This window comes from Streptopelia decaocto (assembly GCF_964273445.1).
Source record: "Streptopelia decaocto genome assembly, chromosome: 4".
NCBI lineage: Eukaryota > Metazoa > Chordata > Aves > Columbiformes > Columbidae > Streptopelia > Streptopelia decaocto.
In genome coordinates, this window is record NC_138658.1 from 71920294 (window position 1) to 71933701 (window position 13408).

The 13408-nt window shown below is 45.4% G+C and overlaps 1 protein-coding gene across 1 annotated transcript in view; it reads right to left on the bottom strand.

Annotated features, from left to right (window-relative positions):
- Nucleotides 1-10163: 10163 nt before the first annotated feature.
- POLR1A (RNA polymerase I subunit A) overlaps nucleotides 10164-13408 on the bottom strand; it is a 38438-nt gene continuing 35193 nt past the window's right edge. Inside the window, exon 34 of the mRNA XM_082051058.1 lies at nucleotides 10164-11548. Coding sequence (XP_081907184.1) covers nucleotides 11448-11548 — 101 coding nt within the window. The 3' untranslated portion in view covers nucleotides 10164-11447. The remainder of the gene's footprint in view (nucleotides 11549-13408) is intronic.

Consider the following 13408-nt stretch of genomic DNA (forward strand, 5'->3'; position numbering starts at 1 on the left):
TGCAAACCATAGCATGAGAACACCCACGATGGCCTAAAGCTCCCTCTGGATGTTGCAGTGTGGTATATTTGTGTCACACATCGAGGTAATTAATCATTGGCTGGCAAGCAGCTGTATCACTGTGGAGATGCATAGTTAAGAAATCATTCTTTTCCCCAGCGCACATAAGGGTCAACGGCCGATAGACTTTTCTGACATAGGGGAAAAAGCTTGGCACTGACACAGTAACCTTCACTCCACCTTAAAGATATTAATACCAGCAGGCTTCACTTTAATGGGACTTTAGTCTTTAGACTTAGAAAGGACTTTACTGGTCCTTTCCCCTCCTCTCTCGCTCCTTGGTACTGTTTAACTCAGTGTGTTTACCTAGGATTTCTCTGGCTGTCATCCCAAACAGCTACTGTAAATACACTCTTTGACAGATACCCATCTAAATTTGTATCAGTTTCAATCACACCAGGTCTGATGCGACTCTCAGATGATGCTTCTGACTCTGGGAAGGAAAATCAGCCATGCATCGGGAGCGCTTTCCACGCCTACACATTCCTCAAACCCTCACTGATCCGAGGTGGTCCTCAAATAAATAGAGAGGTGATGGCTCAAACGAGGCACTAGCAAGAGATGGGTGCCTTGGGAGGGTGTTTGGCTCCAGCATCGGAGTTTTGACCAACCCTGACCAAAATGTTTTGTATTAATCTGCCAGGAGGGACTCTCAGTCTCAAGAAAGGCAAGTTGTATTTTGCAAAGCAGCTTAAGCTCTAGGAGCATACACCCATCACAAGTTTTCCTTATTTAATTCAGGTGGACATTTTTCATGTGGTTTATCAGGCAGTGAATAAACGGTCTCTTATCCATAAGCCTCCTCCACTAATTTAAGCTAGATTCAGAAAACAATTTTATGAACAAAAAAAACAAGCAAGAGAACTGCAGAGGTTGAAAGTGGTTTGATTTATTTTATTCTGGCACAAACCTTTTCACACCTAAACCCACTTCAAACATTGTGGGTTATCAAATAACTTCTCTAAGTCAAGGCTCAGATTAAATCTTTTGGTTGACTGCAAACAAAATGTCAGGTTTTGTTATACCAGGAAAACTCTTATCTCTTAGTTTGATGTATCATGTTCTGGGGTTTGTTTGGGGGTTTTTTGGTGATCCAGCAAAGTGAAAAGCCAAAGTTAAGCCAACCCTTCAGGACATCCACATTTCTAGTGTCAATGCTTCCAATTTCTCATCCATAAAACCTTATTTTAAAGGATCAGTTCTCGCACAGAAGACATGGTACTCAGGAGTCCAAGTCCTACTGCATACCCCTTTCACCATGGTGGAGAGAGCTTTGCTTCCCTGGAATAACAGCTTTTCAAGAAAGAAAAGTCAATTCAATTTTAAACATTTCCTTTTAAAAAAACACCCACAAATCCCAGGAAGAGAAAATATTTGCCTTGTGTGGCTCTGTAGGGCTCTGTGGAACAAAGTCCCAGCCGCTGACTTAAATTCACAGTCAGAGAGGCCCTGGGAAATGCAGATCCTGTGGCACAGTCCCCGGGCTCTAATTCAGGATTTAGCTGCAATAGATGAATCCCAGTCTGGTTTTATGCTCCGTGGCCTGGCCAGGTGGATGGGCTGTAGGTCAGATGCTCTCTGTGCTGGTCTCCCATTCGACTCTCAAAATGAACCTGCAGAGACTCATTCCCATAAATATCCTGGTGTGGAAACAGTTTGGGATGACAGATCTCAGCAGAAATGAGAGGGGGAAAAAAAGAGAGAGAAGAAAAAACCCAATTAATTTCAGTTCATTGAATTTGAAACATGGGGATTTTCCTGGACAGAAGGGAAAAGAAGCTGCTGCCAGCTCTGGCTTTTGTAACCATCCCACAGCCAAGAGGGAGCAGGGACTTTCCGCAGTCACAGGGTGCTCAGCCAAGGGACAGGCTTCAGTATTGATGGGCGGACACACGACCCGGGCAGGGGAGGCATTTGGGCAGAGTGCGGTCACCTCAGCACCGCACGAGGGGAAGGCAGCAGCAATCCCAGCCTGTCCCTGCCTCCCTCCCCATAGCACCAGCCTTATCAGCAACATTAACTATGGGGAAGATGAGCTGTAACTCCGTCGTGGGCTTTTGGAAAGGATGATAATCAGAGAATCATTTTGGTTGGAAGAAACTATCAAGATCACTGAGTCCAACTATAACCTAAATCTAGCACTAAACCATGTCCCTAAGAGCCTCATCTACATGTCTTTTAAACATCTCCAGGGATGGTGATTCAACCACTTATCTGGGGAGCCTGTTCCACTGCTTCACAACCTCTTCCATGAAGAAATGTTTCCTAATATCCAATCTGAACTTGAGGCCACAATCACCACCAAGCAAAGGGGAAGCTCTAAGGAAACCAGAATGGGGATTAGGATACAGCTGGAGAACGCAGTTAAGCTGGGCACAGCTAGGTCTGGCTTTGCTGGAGCTTCAGCTACAAGAGCTGTTTGTGCAAGACAAAGCAATGCCTACAAAAACTCTGTAAGTGAAGGGTAAAGCCAAGAGCCTGGAAGAGCATTGCCTGGGAAGGACTTGGCTTCAAGGGGCCAACACAGAGACCTGGTGCCACTCAGTGGCAAACATTTGGATCAACAAAACCCCACAGGTCAAGGTAAAAGGGGTTAATCCTGTCCGTGCTCCCAACACATGCTTTGCATCACCAAGCTGCTGCTGGCCTGTTAAGTTGAAGCACACATGTGGGCATCAGCTCCACCTCAGAGGAAGGAAGATGATCTTCACCAACCATCCCTCAAGTTGTAGGGCTCTGGCTGTGCCAGACACAACTGAGCAGACCCGCAGCCCAATGGGTGGAGGAGCAGATGCACCATCAGCACCTTTAAAGAGCTGTTTCAGCAACACTCTCCTGCCCATAGCCCTGGCCCAGCCCCAAAACATGAGGCAAAGCATGAGAGCTGCTGTGGGAGCTTCTGTTACTGTAGAATTACGTCATGTTGTCTCCAGCACTGATGTTTGTGCAAAGAGGGGATGAAACGGGTGCTCCCTGCTGCTGCCCCTCACCAGGGAGGGTCCAGCCTCAAACTCCTGCCCAGCTCAACAAGAGCAGGAATTCAGACTCTGCTGTCTTTCCAGTGGTAAAAATTTAGTTCTGTAGCTGTATCCAAAATTGAAGAATATCCACCAAGTCACAGTTGATCCCTGCAGGAGGCCGAGGGCACTGCTCTGGTTTGTAGCACTATTTACACTCACAAGGCTATCAAGGCTAGAACACCTCTCAAATTTTGCATCTTCCAGAACGAATCCAGGCTCCAGGCAGAGGAAATACGGTATAAAAGAAAGCAGAAGAACCCTGTAGTAAGTGTTTTGCAGAGCACTGATTTTTTTCCAAGGTAGCGCCCTGGGATTTTTCTGCAGAGCTGTTGTACTGTCAGCATACAATTTGCTCTACTTGCCCTTTCGGTTTTAATGTCCCATTAATAATGCATCTCTGTATGTAGTGCAGCTCGCGTTAATGTTCCAGTGTTACTTCTTGATCACCCGTTATTCTCTCTACAGTGCTAGGCAAGGCTCCAAAACCCAAACAACAGCAGCAGTGTTACTACAGACCAAGCCACAGCCCCACCAGATCCGAGGCAGCGCTGCCAAGGGGGATCATTTATCTTGCCGATGCTGGCAGAGTGTGTGGCACCCAGGAAAACAGGAACAGCTCTGCATCCTCTCCGGCTTCGGGATCAGACCTGAACTTTTCCAGAGCAATTGGACAGTCAGCTCTTTTGAGGGATCTAAGCCAGAAAACTGTAAAGCATCATTAATGAGCAGCTTGCTTAATCCTGGCTCTAACAGGAGCGGGAATGAGCTGTGGGGCTGGCTCTGGCCGACAGCTCAGCAACGCAGGCTTTGGTGGAGGATGCGCTAACGATGCCTACCTTGATCAACCTGGTGTTCCTGAACATGGCTGCTCCTTGACCCTTCAGCCAGCAGAGCCTTGATTGCTCACCCTCTGAGCACCACACTACCTCTGGCTCAGCCTCCATGCTTGGCCATTGCTTGACCAGCATCCTCAAGCCTCACTGCACCAGTTCTGCAGAGCAAACCAGAAATGACAAGGGCAATGCTGAGGGAACTGGGTGGTTGCCTCACCAGGGGGTTACCGTGCTCATCCCTACCTCAGGGCTTTATTACCCTCCTTTGCCTGAGGGACATCCAACCCCCATCTTTCACATTGCAGGAAAATGCCTTAAATCCTGAAAAAGAGAGAGCCGTGTTCCTGTTTCGAGGCAGATTTCTCTCCGCCCTTCTGGATGAGGCTGCGCAAACACTAGGAGAAAGGTTTCTGTGGTCATCCAAGAAAGCTCTCATTTCCCTTCCCCGCCTCTGGGAACAGGGAACTCCCTCCTCCTGCCTCACTCGTCCCTATGAACAGCACATGACATCCAGCAGCAGCAAAGAGTTTCAGAGCAGGAAAACTGCAGTTTCCCTTCCCCAGGCTGGTGGTCAGGGCACTGGGGAGGTGGGTTTGAAGCCCTTCAGGGCACTGCAGAGAGGCCAAAGAAGGCCTCCTGTGTCCTCACTGCCTGCCCTCAACACCGGGCTCATGGGCACAACCAGACACGGTTCACCTTCTCTTCCCTGGCTGTATTTCAAAAGAAGCCACATTTTCTCTCTTTCAGTTATATTACTATTACACATTTGTCTACCAAACCTGGGGTCCTTCAGAGTGAAGCATCATCCGTGCTGCTCGGCATAGACTGCGAGGAAAAGCAGGGAATGAAGATGGGTGTTGGACTCTTCTCCCAAGTAGCAAGTGATAGGATGAGAGGAAACGGCCTCAAGTTGTGCCAAGGATGGTTCAGATTGGATATTGGGAAAAAATTCTTCCCCAAAAAGGTTGTCAGACATTGGAACAGGCTGCCCAGGGCAGTGGTGGAGTCACCATCCCTGGAGGGGTTTAAAAGACGTGTAGATGAGGCTCTCAGGGACATGGTTTAGTGCTCGATGTTATGGTTGGATTTGATGATCTTGAGGGTCTTTTCCAGCCAAAATGATTCTATGATTTTCTGATTCTACACACAAAGTTTCCTCCTCTCCCTCCTGGCTGAGGTAGCAGGTTGCCCAGGCTGGGGGAGGCAGATCTCACTCTCACCTACCACACAGTGGTCACCTACAGACCCCATCCTCCAGCTCCACCCCAAAGATCAAGACTGCCATGTTCAGCACTGAAACCTTCAAGACACTTGTTTGGATCTCAGCCTTTATGGGCAATGTTCATGAGTTTCTCCTGTCTGGCCTAGTCCCAGAGAAGAGAAAGGTTTTTGCCTTGGCTTGATTCATAGAATCAGAGAATCATTTTGGTTGGAAGAGACCCTCAAGATCATGAAGTCCAACTATAAGCTAAATCTGGCACTAACCCATGTCCCAAAGAACCTATTCTGGATATCTTCTGAACCCCTCCAGGGATGGTGACTCCACTACTTCCATGGGCAGTGCTTGACTCACCTGCCGCCAGCCAGGAGCACAGCCTGGTCACCACAATCTGACCTTGTGTGAAGTGTCCCCAAGGTGTCACATGCCCTTGTACTTGTCAAACCCCTCAGCAGATGAGGTGTCTTCCAGATTTCAGTACTTACTGGCAAGCTTCAAGTGGTTTGTCCAGAAAGGCTCTGTGTGTTTAAAGATCTCATGGAGCTGTTGTCACCAGTGCTTGGTTACTGACCTACACAAGCGTTAACAACACAGGAACCAAGGATCTGGCAAAACAAACTTTTCTTCTCCCTGTCTTCTAATATTTAGCTTTGCTTTTGAGATGAAAGAAGCACTAATTCCTATTTGTATCCACTCTCATTGCTTGATTTAGGATTTTTTAAACATTTACTGGCAAGACCAAGCCTTCTATTATGACTTCTTAAGCTTGAACGTAGCTCACTTTCCAAGCGCTGTGCAAATACAAGCTGATTTACTGTTACCAACACACTGAGAAGATTTCTTGTCCCATATCTTACAGGTAACAAATCTGGATCAAACAGTGTGTGTTTCGTACCACACAAGTAGGATAAAACCTGCTGTCACGGAGGCACCCCGAGGTTAGTTTAAAGGGCAACAGGGTCCAAAACAACTTTTATTAAACCGGTGAGAAACAGGGTTTTAGCACCCCAAAAGTTACTTAAATACAGGTTCGGATATCAGTTGAGGAAAATTATTAAGGGGCAGCAACTAATACAACAGGCGATCCACAGAGTGCACATGGCTTCACCAAAACAATGCCGGAGCCAGCCCTGAGTCTGGGAAGAGTCCACACTTGCCTGAACACGGTGTGGGATTATTTTAAAGAGATACACGTACTCGTATGGAGTACGGAAAGTGTACACTCGCAATTCTGCGAGGGTAAATTTATAATACACTTGCAATCCTGCGAGGAGAGATACACGTGCAAACGTGCACGGAATACTACATGTGCTTATGTGCAAGCACGGGAGGAAAATACACCCGTGATTATGCGAGGATTAATTTTAGATGTGTTTGTATTCAGCAGGGAAAGTACGCGTGCATATCTGCACGGAAAGTAGATACACTCTCAAGCCTGCGAGGGTTAATTTTACACATGCTTGTATTAAGCACGGAAAGTTACACATGCTTATGTGGAAGCACAGGAGGAAAATACATGATTATGCGAGGAATAATTTTACACGTGCTCATACTGAGCACGGGAAGTTACACGTGCATATGTGCACGGAAAGAATAAATATACTCGCAATCCTGCGAGGAGAAGTTTTACTCACACCCGTGGCGGCACGACAAGCACAGTCTCCATCCCGGGGGGGCTCTCGACGGCAGCATCTCACTTGTGCTCCGAGAGACCCGCGACAATGGGCTGAGTCTCGACGAGAGTCCCGTTTTTATAGGCTGATCAGATCTGACTGTGGGCATTCCAGAAGCTTCTCTGCACCCCCACACTGGCTGTGGGGTGACCCTGACACCTCCAAACATCCCCCACACTGGCCGCAGGTGCCCAGCAGCTCAGTGGTGCCTCGGCACTCCCTTCTCCTAATGGCCCTGGCCAGGGGGCTCTGAGCCCAAACAAAAGAAGCTGTTGGCCTCAAGTAGCAGAGAGAGAGGGAGATGTGCCTACTCCTTCCATACTGAAGGAGGGAGGGGGAGAGAGGGGGGTTTGCATCCTGCCACACCTGCAATATATCCCGTGCTTGCCAAAGCGCACTTGACCAGAAGCCGCTTAGATTTCTGAGGATCGCCGCCTCCCTTTCCAGCTGATTAACACCAAGTTCCTTCTCTTACAGCTTTAAAAAATCCTCTTCCCCCAGCTTTCACACCTGCAAGTGCTAACCAGCCCGTTCCTGGAGTGCACGTTCAGTCATGCTCATCACTAAACCTAAAGCTTTTCAGATCGTTTACTATTATTAACAAGAGATAGCACACAGAAAATATACAATTTTAGAAGCTACCATTTCTTTTCTCACTCCTGCCATGTTTTTACAGCATGTCCTGGCACTCTATGGTGCAGCAGAGTGTTAAGGGATGGTTTCCAGGGAAGAAAAGCGTGGCCAGTGCCAGCACTGCATCCGACTTCTAAATCGCCTACAAATGGAAATGCAGCATCTGTACACAAACCAGAGGAAATCACCACAAGGTTTCACCATTTAGTATTAGGCTTGCGTTATTTGTTTTTATCATTGCCAAGGATATTTGATGGAAGCCTTGTAAATAGTGTGCATTCAAAGGGATCCTGCAGAAAACAGTCAAAAATAGCACAAAGAGCTCTTGGTGCCACCTGATGTGGTTCTTCACCACTTCCTACTGCTCCAGCTTGGTCTGCCACCAGAGAGAACCACGTTTCCTCAGCCGCAAAACGTCACTGAATTCTGATTCAGAGCAGTAGGATGCTTAAGAGGAAAAAAGAGGAAATCCCAGTTATTAATTTGCCTCTTATTTATTTGCAAAACTCCACTGTCATACTCCAAAGGGGCATTTCTAGTCTGTTCTTCTGGCACATCAGTCACAACCTCCTCCTCTATGAAATCACATCTGCCAGCTCTTTGGGGTCTCTCATGCCAAAACTGACTCCATTTGTCCATTTTATAGAATTACAAAGCAGCCAGAGCCCCGTCCACTATTCCAGCCTCCTCCCAGACTGTGTTTGGGGTACGTAGTTCACAAAAAATTGCACAGCAACAAGAACTGTTGCAAGGAAACACAGAAGATTTAAAATACAGAAGATCTAGGTGGATGGAGCTACACATTGTGTGAAAAGGAGAGCTACACGTTGTGTCTCTGAGCACAGGAAGAAGGATATTTCTTCCACCTCTATTTTCTGCACACATGTGGATTTTTAACAAATCACAATTGTTCCCATCTCAGAAAAGAGCAGTTTAGATGATTCACAAGCCAACCTGCTCACCCTACGGATTAAAAGTAATCACTGCCTCAGGTGCCTTTTCTTCACAGTCTAAATGAAGCCCATTTATATGCCAAAACACGCACTCTTCTCCAGTCTTGGACACACAGACTCTCATCTGAGGTCCTGTTATTCTCTCTCCTTTTCGTCCATGAATCAACAGCCACTTACTTTGATTTCCTAAGCAGACACTAGGTAAGATCTGAACTGTAATGTTAGGTGCTTTCCTATAGCATCAGTTATTTCAGGACAGATCAGAATAGTTTTTCTGATACTGGCCTGTGCCTAAATTTTAAAAGCAGCTCAAAACTGAAAGGGGAGGTTGGCCCATCCTGCCACGGTCAGAGCACGTTTTCCAAAAGGCTCTATTTTTAAAGAACTATCTATATTAGATAACCTGGGAGCAGGACTGACTACCCCCCTACTGAATTCGTCACCATTTCCCATTCTGCAGGGAGCAAGAAACAGCAATTTGACACATAACGTGGCGTAAAACAAAGGATAGTCACTTCAGTAAGTTTTCTCAAAATGAGACTATGTAATATTTAGAGGCACTTCTTTGTCCCCAAAAAGCATGTTGGCTGCCCCACAGCAGAACTTCTCACCACCGCAGCAGCACGGCAGCCTGGCAGGATGACGGCTACAGGAACACCGGCCTCAGGAGCTTCAGACAGCAACAGAGAAACAAGCTGGTGCCTGGAAAAGGATGTCAAGTTGCTTCGGAAACTCAGTGTATTTTCAGTTACAGAATCCCAGACTGGTTGGGGTTGGAAGGGACCTCTGGAGATCATCCAGTCCAACCCACCTGCTAAAGCAGGTTCACCAGAGCAGATCACACAGGAAGGTGTCCAGGCAGGTTTGAATGTCTCCAGAGAAGGAGACTCCACAACCTCTCTGGGCAGCCTGTTCCAGGGCTCTGGCACCTCAAAGTAAGTAAGTTTCTCCTCATTATTCAGATGGAACGTCCTGTGCTTCAGTCTGTGCCCATTGCCCCTCGTCCTGTCATTGGGCACCATCCTCTTGACACCCACCCTTGAGATATTTATAAACATTGATGAGATCCCCTCTCAGCTTCTCTTCCCCAGGCTGAACAGCCCCAGCTCTCTCAGTCTCTCCTCATAAGAAAGATGCTCCAGACCCCTCATCATCTTTGCAGCACAGCATAATTTCACACACACACACATTTCAAATACACAGAATTTGTATGTGGATGTATTAAGCTAAAATATAAGACTAGTGAGTTTCGCTGTATTTCACGGTGCTGTAACTGCAAGGGTAATTCATTATCACAACACAATCAAAGCGATCTCTTAAGCCTCACAGAGAAGTGATGTGAACACTTGGGTGGATGAGTTATTTGGGTCAAACTCTTTAGAGAATGAAAAGATGTTGCATCTCCCGACAGAAAATGTGGCACAAATGCTCATGGCTGCAGGACTGTGAATATCTCTTACAGATCTTTCTCAGCCCATGGTCTGTAACAATATAGACTGTAGCCTGAAATTACAAGTCTTTCTTTTACGACCTTTGTTCTTTCCCATCTAACCATTTGTGAAACTGTATCAAACTAATACTTTCCCAGTTGTTTTCAGAATGGCATGTTTTTGAGACACACACAGCAGGTGCTAAGTCTGGATAAAGACACAAATCTTTTACAAAGATTTGCAAAGTGAAACCGGAGAGCTACCAGTCTAATGCATTTGTTAAGCTTCAGCACAACTTGCCGTACATTTGACACAGATTTAAGGGGCTGAGGCCAAATGGAATCCATCAAGAAACTCCACAGGGGCTCTGTCACAATCCCAAACTGTCTCCCACTACCTGATCCAATCCCAGTTAGTGCAGCCCCACTGGAAGCAGGAGCTCCTCAGCTGGCCAAGTGAGCTCTGGAACCTTTCCCCTGGCTTAGAGGAACCACCGAGCATGATCAGGCGTCGAAATCTGTAAGAAAACTTGCCTATATGGTAGCGAGCAAACACCAAAGAATGTTAACTACTTGTGAGCATTGCATTCTGATTAAAATCAAATGTATAAACAAGAAAATCTGATTTCTGAAGAGTGGCTAACAACTCTCAGCCACGTGATTTTCAGCATCTGAGTCAAAACGCTGGCTGTTGATCTCATCAGAAAATTCCCCTCGGTTACACAGCCACATAATAGGGCATTCAGGATATTTCTTTGCAATGTCCTTTATTAAATACCCTCTTTGATACAGAATGTTTCAGCAAAAATAGTTTAAAAACTGTTTCAGTAATTCTTACAGGAATCTTTTGTGAAATCACTGTTACAGCAGCTCACACTGTCATTTAAGGAATAAATCCTTATCACATGTCAGGTTTCTCACTGTGCAGAGATCTGTTCCATGCAAAGAAGTCCTAAGAGCAGGCATTGGAAAATGCCTATAGAAACCAGGAAAACTCTGAATTCTGGTCTTCAGCTAACAAAGAAATTTAACAATTGTGTCACAGACACATAATTCTTAGTAAATGAAGTAGCAGAACAGGAAAATGCATCCTCTAAAGCTTATAGAAATCATGGCACTGCACATAAGTACAGCAAAGAAGAGGATGTGCCTCAAGCACAAACACTTCAACACAACGTTGAAATGTCAGCGCAGAACTGCCCATTGACACCCATGGGTCCCAGTGCTATTTTGGCATCAACCAACCATGTGGCATCTGGCACAACCCACCCAGATGGGATTCTGCCACAAAAATCCAACAGCATCAACAGATTCTGCTTTGACTGTTGCACAGCCTGTTTGAGACCCAGATGGCCTCCTTCATTTCATTTTATTCTTTTCTATGTAAGCCAATAATCTCATTTTTCACATTAGTGAACAGTAAATAAATGTTTCTTTGGATCAAAGCATAGCTCCTATAGGCACAGATATTCTCCTTAAATTGATTAGGCTCATCGGGTGTCCAGATTAACAAACTTATTGGCACAGGGAAGGTGACAGAGTATGTGCCCTCATTGCATAGCTGTAGCACATACGTATCTCCTATGATGAACATTTTAATCAGAATCCTGAAGTCATAACCAAAACACTACGTAAGGGGTTGCTTGAGGTCAAACAAACCGGTCCCTCCTTTCACAACTTTTCCAACCACAAGGCATGCAGAAGGGGATCGCAGCTCATCGTGGGCACCTGTAACAGAATACAAACAAAATCACATCGGGATGTTTCCAGCGGTTTCTCAAAGGTCACTGCTGCAAAGAAAACATTTTGGTTTACAGGTGAGAAGTCTGGGTCAGCCCCCTGGTTTCAGAAAGGCTGTTCAGAGTGAATTTGTATTTGTGAGAGCAGGAGTCCCAAACTCTGCCAGCACCTCCCACAACAACTATTATCTCATCCCAGTCTTTTTATGCAAGCAGGGAATTAAGCCACACATTAGTAAAACTTTCTCTATTCAGCCTGTAAAGACAACACACTCTGAATTCTAAGACAACACAGATTTGCCCTTCCAGTGAACACATTTTGCTGATTAAACAGATCACTAAAAAAAAAACCCCACATCAGTGGGGCAAACCCAAAGATTCCCTTTTCATTGCTACCTTTTTCCTTTGTCAGACTGAATCCTTTTGATGTGGATTTTAAATCCTTCTGGCTAGACCCCAAGAGAACTTTTCACTGGAGAGACATTCCTTGAATTCTTTTGATTTTGTGGTTACTCACTGTAGCGAAATAGTGTCACAGAGATTTGGAAGCTCTCCAGATGACATGTCTGGCTAGGACCGGTTTGCTTTCACTGTTTTTATAGGCCTTTTTCATTCATCCTAACTATCAGCAAGCGGGAATTCAGTCATTAGAGCGTCTGGAAGATTGGAAGTGAAATTGTTACACTTTTGAGAAGTTTGGGTCATCTTTATTCTACTGAGCAAAACGTGCTGAACTCTGTGTGATAGAGGATAGGGGGAGGAGCTGCCCCATCGCACAGTGTCCGCTGTGTGCTCGCGGTTCTGATCTCAGCTACAGATGAATAATTAAATAGCTGCTCTCCTAAGTGTGTATCAGCTGAAGAGAAAAAAAGCTCCTTTGTTACACCATCAAGCAAAACAGTCCTAAACGTCCTGTTTGTTCATGTGACATTAACAAAGAGCTGTTCTTCAAGCACACAGCCAAAGGGGCGGCACTTCTCAGGGCAGCTCTGCACAGCGGTCACAACCTTCTTTTTCCCCTCTTATTCATTGGGGCCATAAGCGAGTGCCCTTGTGGTAACTCTTTAAACGTACAGTCATCAGCTACATTAAGGCAAATTAGATGCAGACCGCTGCAATCCACATTATGACTTCCATTTTCACCCTGCTGAAATCAGTAACTCCCTCCAGTTGTAATCAGTGCAGCCTCCCTGCCAATTCACCGTGCCCTTCTGTCAGTGTGCACTGTCTTTATTTATAATAAGATCCATAAATATAATTACATTTCATTTGGCAAAAAACTTATTTCCATGGCAATATGTGACATAATGTAAATCCAGACAGGGCACAACTGTGCGGGAAACATCCTCTTCTACTCACCCCAGGTTGACACTTTTCCTTTCTGATTTTCAGATTAATTTTAAGTCAATTGTAACACAATACTATTAATTAAAACCTACCGTTAGACAAATGAATCTGACCTTTTGTCTGTGTTTGAGGAAAAAAAAGCAAAGACAGCAAAGTGCTACAAAGCAGAAATAAAACCAGAATCAAAGTAACAACCAGGAGGACTGCTCTCACTACAAAATTCTGAATAGCGCGGTTACAGAAGAGATGAAAACACAGGAGTTATAACAGAGACATGCAAACAAATCAGAGATGACCATAGAGACAGCAAAAAGGCATATTTAGCAGTATTCCTATAACAATTCTTTAAAATCTAAAGGTTTGTTCTGAAATTGCCTATCTAGTTCTTAAAAAACCAGGAGTCGCAGACCTCACAAATTATATGTGGGAGCTGACTTCATTTAAGCTGACAGAATTTTATTAGAAACATCTGGAACATTCTCCTAGGCAAGGGCTTAATTAA